This window comes from Chenopodium quinoa, unplaced genomic scaffold (assembly GCF_001683475.1).
Source record: "Chenopodium quinoa cultivar QQ74 unplaced genomic scaffold, ASM168347v1, whole genome shotgun sequence".
Lineage (NCBI taxonomy): Eukaryota > Viridiplantae > Streptophyta > Magnoliopsida > Caryophyllales > Amaranthaceae > Chenopodium > Chenopodium quinoa.
In genome coordinates, this window is record NW_018742861.1 from 1,382,476 (window position 1) to 1,400,912 (window position 18,437).

At 34.5% G+C, this 18,437-nt stretch overlaps 2 protein-coding genes across 3 annotated transcripts; one reads left to right on the plus strand and one right to left on the minus strand.

Moving 5' to 3' along the window:
• LOC110726117 (pentatricopeptide repeat-containing protein At5g61800-like) lies at nucleotides 1–11,761 on the plus strand. Of its 2 annotated transcripts, XM_021905581.1 has the most exons (5): nucleotides 1–307; nucleotides 1,945–4,027; nucleotides 4,125–4,227; nucleotides 8,664–8,725; nucleotides 11,673–11,761. In XM_021905581.1, the coding sequence occupies exon 2, from the start codon at nucleotides 2,198–2,200 to the stop codon at nucleotides 3,776–3,778; it is 1,581 nt and encodes a 526-aa protein (XP_021761273.1). In that variant the 5' UTR covers nucleotides 1–307; nucleotides 1,945–2,197; the 3' UTR covers nucleotides 3,779–4,027; nucleotides 4,125–4,227; nucleotides 8,664–8,725; nucleotides 11,673–11,761. The 2 variants fall into 2 exon arrangements, with proteins under 2 accessions (XP_021761273.1, XP_021761274.1); XM_021905582.1 differs by lacking the exon at nucleotides 1–307 and having other exon boundaries at nucleotides 871–4,027; nucleotides 8,651–8,725.
• On the minus strand, nucleotides 8,114–13,113 carry LOC110726118 (O-acyltransferase WSD1-like). The gene is made up of 5 exons (XM_021905583.1): nucleotides 12,301–13,113; nucleotides 11,634–12,209; nucleotides 10,350–10,700; nucleotides 8,960–9,097; nucleotides 8,114–8,355 (listed from the first exon to the last, which is right to left on the minus strand). Exons 1-5 carry the CDS (start codon nucleotides 12,508–12,510, stop codon nucleotides 8,209–8,211), a joined length of 1,422 nt encoding a protein of 473 aa, XP_021761275.1. The 5' UTR covers nucleotides 12,511–13,113; the 3' UTR covers nucleotides 8,114–8,208.
• Between the last annotated feature and the right edge of the window lie 5,324 nt (nucleotides 13,114–18,437).

The window sequence follows — 18,437 nt, forward strand, 5'->3', positions numbered from 1 at the left end:
GTATATTTATAATACTACGCCCGAGATTAAACCCTAAATTTTAAATCCGGAAATGGGCCTGTAAAAGCCCAATCAATTAAACGACTCGTTTTTACGCGCGTTAGAAGCTGAGTACCGCCAACTCAAAACGATGCGTTTTATGGCTCCTTTCAATTTGGGGCGACAGACTCAGAGAGATTGCTAGTGGCTTACTATGGGAGATTTATTGGGTAAGGTTTTTTCTGTTTTTTTTTTTTTTTTTTTTTTTTTTTTTTTAATTTTAACGGCTATTTCGTCTTCTCCAATGGCGTTTCGTGTTGTTTTTGAGGTAAGAATATATGCTATAGTATTGCAGCTTGTTGTGTATTGTTCTAATTGATGTTTAATTTGTTTTTTTTTTAAAATGCTGTAAAATTGGGTTAGTGTTAGTTTTTGATTTGTTATATAGTGCTCTTTATCTACATATAATTAGTTGTTTGTTATGTTATTGTTTTGCTTTTGTTGTGTCTGTTTCTATAATTGTAGCTTTGTTTCCTCTGTCTGTGGCAATTGGTTTGATCTTACAACATCTTGCGCTTGTGATATTTCAGCTTTTTTATTTTTTAAATGCAGTAGTCACCTGTTAAGGATGTTTGGTTTTGTGCATATCACTGCTTCTATTGTTGATTTGTTTGCATTTCTGGTGCTTTTCCGCAGGTTCAGTGTCATCATTTTTTGCTATTTTGCGTTTTGCAAGAATTTGGGTTTTCGTTTCTATACACTAGATTTGCATGGCCATAGGAATTAGCCAGTGAGATTAAGGGCCTCTTCTGATTGACTGAAGTGAACTAAACTGAACTCAACTTATTAGAGCTGAACCATTATTGAAGTGAATATTTTATGAGAGAAGGAATTAAGAACTGAACTGAACTTATTAGAGTTGAACTGAAAATAATCTGAAGAGAACAGACCCTTAGTATAGGCTGTGTAAAGTTAGTGGTATTTATAGATGGATTGTAGTACCTTCTTTTGTTGTAGGTAATCTATTTTTTGGGTTTTGCTTGCCCTTCAAAGCTTTGTTCCGTGGGTGAAATCTTTGCGTCCTTTAGTTTTGGTGCATTATTGTTTCAATGTAACGCTTTAAACTTACGCTATGGCTTGTGAAACAAAAACGATTTCCATTCCTTTCCAGCCCCTTTTGGAGCAGATAACTGACTGCCTTTATTACACCATTTGAGGCTATTTGGGTTGAAGGACATGGTTACACTGGCTGGGTTACCATTGATTGTGGTGATCTGCCCTATGGTCTTGAATGTATATTCAGCAAACCATGTTCAGAGAGCTCGGTTGCTGTTCAGCAGGCTGCAAAGAAAGGAGTATTATATTTGGTTAGTAAGTACATGCTTGAAATTATTGATGTTAACTATGGTGATGCAGCACCACTTAGCTTAGAATGTGCTTGCTTAGGAGGAGGACACTTAGCTCTCAAATTTCTCCTTGCAAAGCAAAAAGGTGCATCTCTGTAGTATATTAGTATGGCTCAATTTGGAGTGGTTTTGCAACATAGAGTAGGCTGTGTAGATTAGCTCCATGTCCACTTTCTCATACTGTTAAGATTAAAATTTCCAAATCTGTTTTTTCTTGCTTCAACATTGATGAATTCTAGTTTTGTGTTTGTTTCACATAAGTTTGCCATGCTTAAGAAAATGTGTGTTTGTGTGTGTTTCTCTTAGGAAGAATATATGAAGCTAACATTTGCAACCTTGCCCCTGTATTGGATCTCGTTTAGTATTTTTCACTGCAAAGTAGCCTGCACTCATCAATTCAGTTCCCAATAGGTAAACATGAGGGGTTGGAGATCATGTTTGTTAATTGCTGTCTAGCCTAGCTAGCCAATTACATTTGCTGTTAATACTGGATAATGTGGTTGCAGGTATGTCTTCTGTTTCGTTTATGTAACCAGACTTTGCTTTTTCTGTGTTGTAGAAGTGTCCATGCTGCATAATGATAGAAATAACCTTTGCTTGGTCACGATAGGGATGCAACTCGCATTTTCTCTTTCATTCTTGCGTCAGACTACATATTGGAGATGGCAGCTTTACGGCAGCTGTTATTCAGTGGTGGAAACTTAACATCATAATGAACTTGAGTGCTTAATCTTTGGTGAAGAATAACTCATCATCATAGTCTGTGTCATGCAGAGTAGAAATTGGAGAGTAACAAACAAGTGATCTTGTAAATGGCTAAACACTTCATATTAAATTCATTGAGGCATTGTAAAACCTTTCCCCAGCTTTATCAAGTTCATGCACATGCCATTACTACAGGCTTCCTCACTCTACAACCCTGTTTTCTTCTTCCAAACATTCTATACACAATTGCCCGCCTTGCTGCTTCAAATTGTGTCCTAGCTCCTTCGAATAGGACAAACTATGCTGTATCAGTGTTCAATCTTATCAGATCGCCAACCACTTTCTGCTACAATACAATGATGCGAATTCAGAACCTCTTTTCTTCACCTGCGTCAGCCCTCATACTCTTCAAAGATATGCTTCGTTTTTCGATTCCTCCTGACTTTCACACTTATCCTTTTGCCATCAAGGCCTCTACTAATCTCCGAGTACCTTCAACTTCTGCTGCCCTTCATTCCCTTACCGTGAAATCTGGCTTCATTTCTGACATATACGTTCTCAATTCCATACTTCATGTCTATGCTAGGTTGGGCAGCCTCGGTGATGCTTGCTTGTTGTTTGAAGAAAGTACCCATAAAGATATTATATCCTATAATGCATTGATTGATGGCTTTGTAAAGGCCGGAGACATTGAGACAGCACGTCTGCTCTTTGATAAAATGGCTATTCGTGATGCAGTCTCGTGGGGTACTCTGATTGCTGGGTATGCACATATGAAGGAATGCCAGGAAGCCATTGATCTCTTCAATAGCTTGCTTAATTCGCCATCTGGTGTTCGTCCAGATAACATTGCTCTGGTTTCTGTTCTTTCTGCCTGTGCACAACTTGGAGATCTGGAGCAAGGTAGCGCAGTTCATGAATATTTAATCCAAAACAGGATTCGAGTGGATTCCTTTTTATCGACTGGCTTGGTGGACTTGTATGCCAAGTGTGGCTATGTTGAGAATGCCATAAATATATTTGAATCAAGTCCTGACAAGAATTTGTTCACATGGAATGCTTTGTTGATGGGCCTTGCTGTACATGGCTATGGCAGAAAATGCTTGGATTATTTCTCCCGGATGATAAAGGAAGGAGTTCAACCTGATGGTGTCAGCATCTTGGGAATTTTGGTTGGTTGCAGCCATGCAGGTCTAATAAATGAAGCACACAAACTTTTTCAAAACATGGAGGCTATCTACGGTGTTCGTCGAGAATTGAAGCACTATGGATGCATGGCTGATTTGTTTGGACGTGCTGGTTTAATTGGAGAAGCATTAGATATGATAAAACACATGCCGATTCAAGGTGATATCTATACTTGGGGAGCTTTGCTGGCTGGCTGCAGAAAACATGGTATGGTTGACATTGCTGAGGAAGCAGCTAAACATGTGCAGAAGTTGAACCCTGAAGACGGCGGTCTCTACTCAGTAATGGTGGATATCTATGCCACATCTGATATGTGGGATGATGTTACCAAGACACGGAGTATCATAAGGAATAGGAGGACCACGAAGAATGCTGCTTGTAGCTTGATCAAATTGCATGGCATTAATCATGAGTTTATAGCTGGTGCTTATTTGCATCCTGAAACAGAGGAGATATATTTGGCTTTGAGTTGTCTGTCAAATCATCAATTTGAAGCTTGACCTCAACTTTAACAAAAGCTGGTGATTATTTGCATCCTGAAACAGAGAAGATATATATGGCTTTGAGTTCTCTGTCAAATGACTCAAATCATCAATTTGAAGCTTGACCTCAACTTTAACAAAATGTGGGAATGGTACAGTTTCCATTACCAGCGTTAGTTGTTTCCCTTTCATCTTTTTGGCCGCTAGTCAGACCTGAAATTCAAAATTCTTCATTTGACAGATTCAATGTACTCTAAAGTATACCAAGTATGTATCACAACTTATCTTGCTTCGGAAAATGATCTATAAATGGCTAATGATCAGTGTTTTCTCCATGGCATTTATGGTTTGCTTTTGCTTTCAGTGTAGCAGGTTGTTCACATCATGTCTCCTACATTGAGCAAGTAGGGAAATGAAAAGAAGTCTTTTAAGCTGGATGCATTTTTAGAAGGATCATATGGGAACAGGTATTTGCACTGCTGATTCCTTTTTTATCGTTTTATTTATCATTCTCTGACCCCCACTCCCCTTCCACTACCTCAGCTGGTCATCTGGCGGGCAGAATGAAACTCAATAAAAGTATAATTACGATGGTGGATAAGAATGATGTAAATCAAGTGAAAATGGACCTAGTATAATTTGATAAAAATAGTTATTGATTGAAAGTTGATTTGCAATGTCTTGAATTTATTGATTGTAGCAGGGTGCCCCTTGTAATGCATATTCTGCAAAATTTATTAGCTTGCAGCATTACTTGCTGGAAAAATCTTTTATTATTACTTTATTCTTTTGTTTGTCAAACTCTCTTACTGAGTTGTAGCTTTCATTCCAAACTTTAAAGTACAGCAACTATCTGCATTGTTATTGTTAGTTTTCTCCCAGCATGTACCCCTTATATTTGTGCTTCGATTTAAGAATCCATCCTCTTTGTTGATGTCCTTGTAACTTTGTAAGTATGCGACATAGCTATAGTTAAAATGAATTTTAGACTGCCAAACAAATTTCAAAATTTAAGGTGCTGGTGAGAGTGGAATATCTAATATCTTTTGTTTAGAGAAATGCTTTTTAACATATATGCGAAATTCTTAGATTATTACTTCTTAACATGCTGCCTATCTCTTATGACAATAGGACACTTTTACAAAAAAACTCAAGACTGTTACAAAAAAGGACACTTTACTGAAAAGAGCACGAAAGTGCCCTGTATTTATACTGTGTTAAATTATGCATTATTTCTGTAGAGATGCTTCTTATTTGATATCTATACTCTTTGATAATTTATTTACTTGGAAGATTTTCTTAGTGCAATGGGCCTGACTTGGGGAAGGCAACAATTTGAAGATCTCTTTTTTTATTGTATTCCCTATCTTTAGACAACATAAATCTTCGGTGACATGACATAGTGGAAGGACTACTTTGCTTATTACTAATAGGGGCGAAGTTCGGTTTTGGTTTGGATATGGGAAAAGTCCAATCCTATTTGAAATAAATACCATTTTGGAACTTGAGCTCAATCCAATCCTGATTTCACCAAGTCCAATTTGATCCAATTTGCTCTAGAACTAGCTAATTTGGATCCAATGCAAAAATCAAAATTAATAAAAACTTCTCGTTATACTTGTTTGTTTATTTTTATTATAATGACCCATGAACCTTTTTTTTTCCATTATTAAAGAAATGGAAACTAATGCTTACAAACCTAAACATTGACCCACATGCCATACATAAGTGTTAAAGATCTACATAACCATCTTAAGAGTTAAATAAATAAGTCATAAAATATAACACCAAAATATATTTTGTTAAACAGTACACCAACATATTATAAATCTTAAAGAGAATTAATTAATTTAATTATTTCGGTTTGTTCGATTTATGGATCCAAACATTCTCAATCCAATCAGATTAATATAACTGATTTATGAAGTTTGAGTCCAATTTAATCTGATTTGAATAATAGCCCAATCCAAATTACCAATTCATTTTGGATTTTGATTTAAGATTTAAGCTGAATGACTTTCACCTCTTGTACATAATAAGCTATGCTGAATAGTTCAATGTATCCATGGATCATGAAGATTTTTGCCCAATAGTTCTAAGAGCTAAAGATTAGTGGAAAAATTGACAATCTAAGGCCCTGTTCTTTTGAGCTTCTAGGCAGAGCAGAGCAAAGCAGATTTCAGCAGAGCAGGCAGGGCAGAGCAAAGCAGGGCAGAGCAGAGCAGATTGAAGCAGCTATTTTTAAGTACTATTTTTAAGCAGGGAAGAGCAGGGCAGAGCAGATTGAAGCAGAGCAGAGCAGATTTCAGCACAGCAGAGCAGATTTCAGCAGACCACAGCACAGCAAAGAAGCTCTAAAGAACGGGGCCTTATCCGGAAATCAGAACAAAGAACCAGATGGAATGGGAGTTAAATAAACCAGAATAACTCCCTTTTAAATGTCAAAGCAAATAGAAGAAAATCCTCAGCGTGTCTTCCAGATGACGGACATGCTCCTAGATTTACAGGAAAACAAGAAAAAATAACTTATAATCGTTAATTATAAAGCAGAGAAAACGATAACATCTTTACATTGACATACGTATATACCAATTCCCAAATAAAAATGAAAATTTGAATGCACAAACACTCTCATTTACCATCTATCAATGCAAACAAAAATAAATGCACTAGTAAACTTAAATCTATTACTCCATTCCCTTTCTTCTTTTTAATCAAACTATATGTCAAATCTCACTTAATTCTAAATATTTCTAGGGCGGGTATGTTTACATCATCATCTATGACTCCATTCCCTTTCTTCTCTTTAATCAAACTTCTAAGGGTCTTACCCTCCTTTTCCATCCTATCCCTTTCTTGATTTAATACCCTTTTCCTTTGTTTTTGCAAACGCCTCGTAAGCATCACCCCAAAGTTACACTTATGGTTTCCTCATTTCTACCCTCCTTACACAATCCATCGCTAATCCTATCCACCACCACAACCTTTTTCTTTGGTTCTTCTTTTGCTGCTCGTTAACACGCATTAATCCCAATTCAAGCAAGTTTTAAATTAAATCAATAGTACACATATCTACTCCTAATGAAGCCAAGCCGTTTTTTAGTCAACTCGAGTAAACTTGATAAAGTTTATTGCTTTTAAAGTATAATTAAGCTTGAACGAGCTTTGAAATTTCTTATTCGAACATGGCTCATGTAGAGTTTTGCTTCTTCGTGCTTTGTTCACAAACATGCTCTTTTTAATTTAAGATTCATCTCCAACTTGATAAAATAAATGACCCTTAGATTACCTTAAATACAATTCTCTAAAGTTTCTATACAAGTATCTAATCTAATTCGAGTTTTGTTTTTTTAGAATCACTTCTGTAAAAAGGGCCATATTTCCCAAAAATTCATGTGTAATGAAACCTTTGATTTAAAAATATAAATAGATACTAGAGTAATTTGAAATGTTGATTTTTTATTTTCCGAGATTGAACATTATTTAATCTAGCTATACTCCAACATTAGTATGCTTACAAATGCACTTAAGCGGGTTGCTCACAAATGTTGACTAGTCTAACATGAAGTTATCTGAGCTTGGTTTTTTTTATTATTTATTTATTTATTTATTTATTTTTTTATTTTAAAAAAAATGAATTTCAAATTTTTATTCGAGGTTGTTTATAAACTTAACAAATGTGAATTGACCGAGCTTTGACCAATTGCTAAGAACTCAATAGCTCTAACCTGGATTTTGATTGAAGCTGTAATAAGAGTTCTCTCCCTAGAAAAAAAGGAAAGCACAACAACTTTCTAGAATCACAAAAAATATTCTCTTCATTTTATTACAGCTTCTTTACTGGCTGGCTTACTCTTCACTCGACTTTTTAGCAAACTTCTGACGAATTCCTTGCTTATCCTTGTAACTTGTTTTTGTGATAATACATTATCAACTTCCAATTACTGCTTTGCCTTAAACCCTTTGTGATAGAAGTAATGAGAGGTTGGGAGAGGGGGTAGTTTGATTCCTTGCATTGAGGCTTGTTTGTAAGTGTTTAATGAGCGTATTGGCTCATTTGCACCCCTACTCCATGGATGTGTGGCAAGCTGTTTTCATTGGTATGTGTGTTCGGAAATTATCTTGATGAATGTGAATTTAGTTTCCATTTTTGACAAACTTCTTCATTTGAGAACCAATGCAGAATGTATAATAGAAACAATCAATTCCATGCAAAAATATGATAAAAAAGGTAAAGTTTTACAATATGAAACAGACTATCATTTTCTTTTGCTTCTGTTTTCTATGATAAAGATTCAATCTTCCTTCTAACGCCTATTGCAATCCTCAATGTCCGCAAAAACAGCCTGATGATGCAAAATGATGAAGTATAATAAAATCCTCCTTTGCCAGAATAAAGTCATCTTGCCAGAGTACAATCAAATCTAACTTCTCGGTACAATCTATGTTTAGGGACTCTTAACGGATGTCTTGTAAATCAGCTGAAAAGCATCCTCTATGCATGAGTTGAACTTCTGCACGTCTATATATCCTTTTTCAACGCCTACTGCAATCCTCATTGTCCGCATGTAACTCAAAACTGTTATTGTTAGACTCTGCAAGTTTGTAGAATCATCAGTACAACATCAAGATTTGTTTGTAAATTCTTTTTACAGTGCCTTTATATTTGTGTATTATTTGTGAGTAAAGTGGAATAAATCTTATAAATATATACTATTGTTTAAGTGTAATGACAATGGGAACTCTAGGTAGCTTTGATATTAATAAGATAATTTCTTTCTCTGATTCCAAATGAAACAGTTGTACTACTTTGTGTGATACATGATCATTGTGATGTGGGTTATTCCAGCCCCTTAGACGATTTTAACTGATATACTATGAAAATTGAAGGGTCTTTTTACAGGTGGCGTGGAAGGTCCCTTATTAGCTGCGATGCTGGAAGTGAAAAGGAAAATGCAAGTCAAGGTAGTAAATTTATTGCTTGTATAAGCTTCTTGGAAGAGAGTGAATGTGATGTGTTGTACTCAGTATAGTGCAGTTATGACCCCCCCCCCCTCTCTTCCTGCGGCTAGCACAATCAGTTGCGTAAGATTCTCTAAATGCAATTCTATGCTTTGTTATATCATTTTTTCTGAAATCCAGTAGCACAAAAAATATGAATCCAGCATTCTGTTTCCCCTCTTTCTCTGTGTAGCTTACCTGAGGAACACCAACGACCATGAAATACATGCCTTTGCATGGTTGATTTGCTAAGGCCATTTTTTCAATTGGACCAATCATATTTGAGATTGTCATGGTTGATTTCTGCAGTGTACTATGGATAAATCCAGCCGCTGCCTGAAAAGATAAATGGTCACACCTTTAAATTAATACTTTCAGTGTAGTTCAATTTGATGCTATTTGATAGCCTGGAAATGGAAACACGTCATAATAATATGATTGGGGAGGGAGAAACTAAAGAATCTTATGCAGTCGTGTTAATAGTAACACACTTAGGGGGTGTTTGGTTCACTTAATTAAGGTATAAGGTATGGGTTTAGAATGGTTTAAACCCATACCTTGTGTTTGTTTTATGATTTTAAGAGTTTCAAACCCATACCTCAAACTCTCAAGGTATGGGGTTTAGAAACCTTGGGGAGAGGTGGGTTTGGCTCATTCCCATACTTTTAAGTATCAAACAATAGAAAAAACTTGCATTCCATAATCATACCAAACATATGGTATTAAGAATCGAGTTCCAAACCCATACCACTATGGTTTCATTCCTGATTCCAACCCCATAACAGTTTGCAAACCAAACACCCCCTTAGAACTAGAGTATAACAGTTGGTTAGGAAGACTGCCCAAGTTCCTAACTGGTGCCTATAACAATGCATGTCTTTTGCCATTAGGCATTGCTGAATTAGTTCGATTTCCTGAAAAATCTAGTCGCCTTTGTGCCATTTTACCTAGTGTATTTTGCTTTTTTGGGAATGAGGTGTTCACACATTGTCAACTATTTTCTGCTTGATTTTTAGAGCTTTCTTGATTTAATAGTATGACAAAATGTTAGGGTTATGATATGCTTTATGTGGAGTGTTTCATTTATATCAAGTCATGTGAAAGTTTATGAGTGTCTGTTAGTTGAAATGAAATTAATAAAGGAACAAGAGCATGTTGATGATGGAGATGCATTACTGCGCATTAAGCTAGGGCATAACCTACATAATTGAAAATAATCTTTTTATTTTCTTAATCTATGACCTTAAACTCTTATAGCAAATTAATGAATGGCTTATGCAGTTTATCAGGAGGAAGACATATTCAACTTAAATATGGTTGGATTCTTTTGCCTGTGTATTGCTCTAGTCGTTTGCTAATGAGTAGTCTAAGTGCTTCTCTCTTATGTAACTGATGGATGCTTTAACTCTTTTTAGTTGATATTTTTACAGCTTGATGTTATCAAGCTGATGTTGAATTTCATTTTCAGAAAGACATTGCTTGATCTGTGACTGAAATTTTTGTTGTTAAGGAATATGATTATTAGCATTTAGCATAGTTACAAAACAATTTGAACAAGACAGCATTAACATAGTGAAGTTACACGCACCTCAGGGCCTCTGCATTTCCTTAAAAGCTCCAGGCTCTGACCAGTAAGATAAATTGCCAAAGAATTTCTCTTCCTCTTAATGATTTTCTGTGCTTCAGAGATAAATTCGAGGGGGTTGGAAGAATTATTAATTAATTCAGGTAATGTGACATGCATAAATGCAAACTGGTTTCCCCATTTTGAATCTGAGTCAGCTTTAACCATTTCGTCAACAGACTTGTAACCATTGATGTTTCGAGTGTTGAGCAGCACTAATGCTGTTGATTCGGAATTGTTGAATCCTTTTCCTGTTGATTGCATATATAATCGAGTCCCAAGGAAGATTATGCCAGTAATCACATCATTTATTGTCTGCAGGAGTAGACTAATAGTGTTAGAGTTGCATCATTTATCTTTAGTCCATTTCAAAATTGGCATTCACTCAAAATAAATATTCTTATTCCATACTTATCTATCAGAAAATGTGTTGTAACATTAAAATACTGATATATTACATGGACTTCAACATTAGAATGGATTATGCTTAATGCCTTCTGTTACTGACGTACCATTTTCTTTTTCCTGCACTATTACCATGGCCAACTAGTATGATGAAGTGTAATGAATCCCGTTCAATTTTGATTACCCTTGTTACATTAGGCTATATTGGTCCCACCTAGATTGTTTATTGCGGTACTACTCTGTTCTCACTGCATTAGAAAGATTTTTATTCTTCCTCCGTTTCTTTTTCGTTGCATCACTTTCCTAAAACAGAAATTTCAAATTATCACTCTCCTTTTTAGGTAATAGAATCTCTCTATCGCATTCCTATCTCATGGGTTCATTTTTTTTTAATTCTCTCTCATCTTTAAAAATTGCTTTGGCGTCTGCAATTTTCAAAGTGATGCAACTAAAAATAACAGAGGATCGGACATGTTCTCTTCAGCTTAATTTCAATTCAGTTCAGCTCAATTTCTAATTTCTTTCTATCATAAAATATTCATTTCAGTTCAATTCAGTTCAGCTCAACTCAATTCAGTAAATTTGAACAAACCCGAAGTATAAATTATTTTACTGTCACACAGTGACACAGGTTTCTAATTTTTGTGAAATTGTACTCTGCATACTTGTCTATTGTTTAAAGTGCATAATTATATGTAATTAACAGATGCATTTGAGGAAGCTTTTAAATTTTTTATACGCTGCAATGACACAATGTCTATCAAACCTCCCCTCTCCCGTTTGAGATAAAGGATTAGGCAAACAGATATATAGCTTATAAAAGTCAAGTAAAGAAAATCTTACCACTCCTATTGCTGTTTTGATTTGTCTGATTTGATCCAGGGACAATGCTACTGTAGAGATCTGTACTGGATGGAATTCCACGCCCTCACCCCCAGACCTAATTGGTGTTTTATCATCAGCAATCAAACTGCTCTTCAGAACACTCAATCCATAATCTAAGGTTGTATTGTAGATTGCTGAAATGGTTTTTGGCAAACAGCCTACTTCATCCGCAGCTTTGCTGTTAGCTTCTGAGCTTGATTTTACTGATGGGAAGGTTACTGGAAGGGAAGGATCATCCGCTCGTTGCATACAGGAAAGTAGTGCTCCCATTAGAGAGAAGCCATCACCAAGCGCGTGGTGAAGCTTGAAGATGAGGTGTCCGGCTGCTTTGGTTGTCGGGTACTTAAAGATGTGAGCTTCCCATAACGGCTTGTCTTTTGGAAATGGCTTCATACCAATCTCAGTTATATATTTATCAAAATAGTCATCATATTCTTCTAATGACAAGCCCTCTGGGAAGCTGGGAATATGAAGATGCTCTGGAATGTTCACCTCCACCCTTTTCCATTGTTTTACACCTGTTTTATCAAATACCTGTTTTATATTCAACATCAATTCAAAAAATTAGTTATAATTATGTCAAGGTGGTTAGCAAAAAACAAAGACAATGAGAATTGAGAGTTACCATAATGGATGAAAATCTTGGATTGATGGGAAGGAAGAGATCCTCAAGTAATGATATTGCGCAGGAATCGTCAATGGGATCTTCGGATTCCATTATCGATAGGACGCGAACTGATAAGGTATTGCTGTTGAAGTACTGTCCTGTAGGAGACACAGGTTCATCTCCCTCATCCTTTTCATAACCAGTTTTTATTTTGAGCTTTGAATCCATTTTTCTTGGCTGTAAAACGGGTTAACCACTATGTGAAATACCGGGTTCGGCTGTGTTTCGAAAGCAGGTAGTGTTGCTAGTAATACAGTATTTGGCTCAGGGAGTATGCAAGGGAGATGACCTCTTTGTGGAGCTAAATGAGGAGAAGGTTGCGGACTTGAGGATAACCAAACCCCAATTTTGTGTACATTTATACTGAAGTTGTACTGCATTTATGAAAGTTAAATGGGAGTTGAAACCATTATTGAAGCCGTTGAAGGTGAAATCATTATTGCAGCTGTTCATGTATGGTTAAATTTCCAACTTTTTTCGTGACTAATTTAATAGGAGGCCATTTATCTTTCTTACGGCCGTGCAGTTGACTCCCATCCTATTATGCATTGTCCTGTTATCTTCACTGATGATACGAATCTGTGCATTTTTTTGTTATTGAGTGGAATAGTTGATGGTGTCAATAAGTGTAAAGAAAGTTCAGTTATGGGGGTGGAGGATGATGTTATGGTGTTGAGGGAAGTGAAATTTCGTGTTTATCTCCTTCATAAAGATAGCAACGTTTATCTAGCGGCAATTTTGCATTTAACTCTAAACAAATATACAGTTTATTTATCAACTAATAGTTTTGTATTTAATTGTAACAAATACTCTTTCTGTTTGTTTTTAAATGCATCATTTTAGCTTCTACACTAATTTTACACAATCACTTGATTTTTTTTTAATATTACAAAATAAATAAATATTACAAAGTATTATATAATAAATGATTAGATTAATAACAATGTCCATTTTCATATTTTTAATTTTGCTCCAATTTTTACTAAGAAAAATTAAAGAAAAAAGTTATAACTTGGCTAATGTGTCAGTCAAACTAATGATTTAAGAAAAGAGAGATCATACAATTTAACGGATTGAATGTATTCTATAAAAGGGGACAATTAAATTGATTGGTAAATAAACAAAACCTCTAACGACAGTTGGAAAGAAAGAAAGAAAAAAAAAAACTCACAGGACAATTTGGTACAAAAAATTGTCGTTCAGATTTTTTATCTGGTTAATTGGCCCTACAAAGTGAGGTTATGAGAAAAAGTTGATGAAACCTCTAGTTATTCACATGAATTTTCCCTGCATTAGAACTTTGTAGCACTTTTTGCACAAAACAATTATGATGTAGAATTACCAATATTCTCTAACCTAAATTTCTACTCTTTTGTTGATTGAGCTAATCACTTTATTCATTAATTCAAATTATAATTGTGATAGCTAACAAAACTTCAACATCATTAATTATTCCTTTTAATCACCAGTGTCATTTTAACCAATTAGTTTGTCATTTCAAATTACGTACTTGATATAATTGGAATCATAGTAGTCATTAGCAAATCATTCCTGTGCATTAATTCAAAAATGTATTAGTACAACAATAATATTAAGGATAAAGCAATTGAGGGATAAGAATTGTGACGCTTTGAAAAAGAAATGTTTCTAATAAAGTCATAAAGGATTACATACTTAAATAGCAAAAAGTAGAGATTTGTAACGTAAATCATCAACCATGTAAAGCTCCATGGATGATATTAGTTGCTCAACCGTGATAGTTGACAGCTTGACTCAAGTAGCATATGGTAGTTGGCCAGTAACAGAAGGGCTCAACACAATAAATCATCAATATCAAGTACTGTATTTAATACCGTCATCCTGGAATAATAGTGATAGAGCAATGAATGCAGTTAAGGGACGGTTATGCTTCTAATTTTTTTTTTTTTTTTTTTTTTTTTTTTTTTTTTTTTTTTTTTTTTTTTTGGGGAGGGGGGGGGGGGGTCAGTTATCATACTAGTAACCCCTAATGACCGACCGAGTAACCCTGATTATTCTTTCAAAAAAGAAAAAAAAAAGTATATGGCCAGCCTCATATAAAAGGTTTTTTATTTTATTTTTTATAGAATACTTCATGTCTCAAAATAATTGACAAAGTCATTTTTGCACACATTGATTCACTAGTTTGACTTTATTTTTATATAATTAAATATTGTTGTAAATTATTAAAAATTATATTATGAAATTTTATTCAATTACATATTGAACATGTACAACATATTTTATGATAAAATATGTATTTATTATATCAGAGCCGCCGAGTATTGGAAACAGGCTATAACGCTTACTCCTGGGAATTATATTGAAGCGCATAATTGGTTGAAGATCACGGGGCGTTTCGAATAAAAGAAGAAAAATTCTTATTATTTCTAATTTTTTTGTTATTTGTTCGAATTCTTTTTGGTCTTTTTGTAAAATAAAATAAAACGGAATCATTTTTCGAGGAAGAACCAATCAAAGAATTTTATTATATGCCTTTTCCGATCATTCTAGTTTGGCTGGTATTTCGTAAAGATAAAGAATACACAGATAGAGTACAAAATCGATTTATTTCTTTTCGTCTATTAGCTATTAATACAAATAAATTACTATTTAAAATTTAAAAAATATTAATAAATAATGAATAATATTTCTATATCTAAAAAAATTATCAAAGCTAATACAAGAATAGTGATAAAAAGTCGAACATTCCAGTTATTTTGAGACGGAAGGAGTAGTGAAAAGTACTTTATTACATTGGCATCTCCAATAGATTAATACAATGTACTCCTTCAGTGTTTTAATAAGTGTTACACTTTAATCGGCACACAATTTTAGGAAATTTAACTAGATTAGATATTCTTAATTTGTACAGGAGAACTTGTCAGGCTGCCGGTTCGTCCATACAGGTCCTCATATGATAGGCTCGGTCCAATATGTGTCCCAACAATCATACATGCCTTTTGTCTAGCCTTACCAGCAGCCTGTCCTCTTCGAGGGTCAGGCGACATATAATGTCCAGCCTCTGGACTGGCAGCTCAGTTTGCTAAATCTTGGAGAAAAACCTTCTGCGCTCTCCAAGAAGATAACCGAGGCGACACATGCAGTCGGCTAAGGTTAAAAATGTGATGGTGGGTACTTATGATGGTACCACGGTTGACATACACTCACCTCATGTACCTGCAAGGGTTGGATGATGTCGCATGGTGCAAGTGCTTCCCAGCCACGCCGAAGGGCATTGCCCAGTAGTGGTTCGACAATTTTCTGGCTAGGTGCATCAAATTTTAGGACGCTTGCGTTCTTGTTCGCCTCTAACTTCTCCATGAACATACCCGCCAAAAAGACAAGCCTTAACTTGGGCGCGGTACAACAGGGAGACATGAAGGGGCTCCGTTCATATGTCAGGTTCGATCTGGTGAATCCAGATCCAAGGGATGTCTGACAATGTTGCTTATACAAACTTCTTCAAGTGTCTTAAAGACGGGTCGGATTAGTTTGACCTCGTCCGGAAGAGACTCTTCACTCTTCAAGAAGCGTTGATGGAGGATGTAAAACCCTGAAAATTCCCTTCTTTTAAAGTACTCTCTTACTCGAAATAAAACTCATTTTAGGAAATATCCAAAGTATTACCGCCATCGTGATAACGACTAAGGCTATTTTCAAAGTCACATAGCGTAAGACTAACTTTCAAAAACTCAAATAAAATAAAGTTAATTAAAACAAATTCAAACTTCAAACCAACTTACATCAAACCAATAAATTGAAACCATTATTAAAGACTCTTTTTAAAACCAAACTAAAATATAAACAATAATAAATGTTAGTGTCAACAATTACATAAATAATTCAATACAATAAATAATAAGCAAAGAAACATATATCTCATTTCGCTCAACCCCGTTATGCTTGATATGCTCCTTCTACCTGTATTTCTCTGTATTTCAACCTCACTACTTGTCATATAAAATGGGTCATAGTACGACCAGTCCAAAGAAAATCCAAAGACAAACAATAAAGTACGAATTAGCAAAAGCTGAGTACATATGCACCAATAGGAATAAACACAATAACATGAATATATATCCTAGCAATAGACAATAAATAAATAAATAAATAAATAAATAAATAATGCTTACCATAAGACACAGGTCAACTTAATTTTGACTCATAACTAACAATATTAATTATTAAATAATAGCTTTGGATTACGCATCGAACGAGTTTCCTTCCTTAAAATAGCCCATTAAAAATGGAGCTTCCAATCAGGGAGCTACCCCAATTGGCACATACTATGTCACACTTGGTGACGAAATTCCAGCGCATTAATAATAAAAGAAAGTACATCGTTTTGTACCCCTATAGAAGATTAGAAGCTATTGTTAAATATAAAACTTCATAACTCCCCCCCCCCATATATTCATGCTCAAGGTATATACGTTCCTAGAGATTTGTTGCGTATCCTCTTACACTTTACGTGATTTGCCAATTTAACTGATGATTATTTCAACCAATCAATCAAGAATAAACATAACAACAATCAGTACATACTTCTATTTCATTCTTGAATTAATTAGTGAGAACATACAATTTATTTTAATTAAGGCTCTTTGCCTAGTTTTGTGCACAAAATTGCACGATTACTACCTTGGTGCATATAATGCACTAATAACTTGCTTGACTCAATCTCAAATTATGTGAGTGAGCAATAAACTAACTTCCTTGACTCGAACTCAACTTATGTGTGTGAGTAGGGGTGAACAAACCGGATACCCGGTCAAAATTTTAGGACCCGGACCCGGAATTGGTTGGAACCGGGTCCTAAAATTCAGAACCGGAATTGGAATTGGTTCAAACGGGTAGTAATGATTTAAGATTTGGAATTGGAACCATCGGGTACCGGTTCCAGTTCCGGGTACCCACTTATGTAAATAATTATTAAAATATAATATAAATTATGATACTTATTTAATTTTATTTTCATTTTTAGCGTTTGACACTTGTATTTATATGTACATTAAGATATTTTATTTATTTTAGGTATTAAAAATATTTTTTTTATTTTACTAACTAGATACATTTAACATAATTTTATTTTTAAAAAAATTATTTAGTGTAGCATATGTTAGTTAACCGGGTACCCAACCCTTATGAAATATTTGTAGTAAAGTAAAGTGAACAAACCCTTATGAAATATTCCCTCCATTTCGTAGTAATGATTGCAACACTTTCCTTTTACATCTATTTCATAATAATCGCAACACTTCTTATTTTAGTAAAGATAAAGACTTAAGGCTTGTTCACATGTATTGAATTGAGCTGAACTGAACTAAACTGATTGGAGCTGAACTGAACTGAACTGAATAGAGCTGAAATGAATATTTTATGAGAGAAGGAAATTAGGATCTGAACTGATCGGAGCTGAACTAAACTGAAAAACTAAAATGATTGAAGCTGAATTGAACTGAACTGAAATTAAGCTAAAGTGAACATGCCCTTATTCACCATTATTTTATTGTTTTACTCTCTCTCTATCGCCACTCAAATAAATATTTTATATTTTTTTCCCTTACTGAACTAAACTGATTGGAGCTGAAATGAACTAAACTGATTGAAGCTGAACTGAACTGAAATTAAGCTAAAGTGAACAAACCCTTATTCACTATTATTTTATTGTTTTTCCCTCTCTCTATCCCCACTCAAATAAATATTTTATAATTTTTGTCCCTTACCTTACTACCTTCACTTATACTACAAATTATTAAAAGCATCTGGTTCGCATTAGTTTATTATGGACCACTAATATTAAAGATACTATAACCATTTTATAAATAGAAAGAAAGGTTACTATGTTGTAATAAAAGTTGTACTCCATAGTATTTTATTAGAATAATTTCATTGTGTTATTACAAAGGTGGTTAGATGTTAGTGTTTTTAATGAAACTTTTAATATATATATATATATATATATATATATATATATATATATATATATATATATATATATATATATATATATGTATGTATGTATGTATATATGGCTTCCAATATGCCCCAATGAGTTGAAACCAGCTATAGGG

Excerpts from the sequence above, each read along its gene's own strand:
- LOC110726117 (XM_021905581.1), top strand. The coding sequence starts at position 2,198 with ATGGCTAAACACTTCATATTAAATTCATTGAGGCATTGTAAAACCTTT.
- LOC110726118 (XM_021905583.1), bottom strand. The coding sequence starts at position 12,510 with ATGGATTCAAAGCTCAAAATAAAAACTGGTTATGAAAAGGATGAGGGA. Across the intron at positions 12,210-12,300 it reads CAAGATTTTCATCCATTATG|GTATTTGATAAAACAGGTGT; the intron begins GTAACTCTCAAT and ends AATATAAAACAG. Across the intron at positions 8,356-8,959 it reads TGGTCGTTGGTGTTCCTCAG|AGTCTAACAATAACAGTTTT; the intron begins GTAAGCTACACA and ends ACAAACTTGCAG.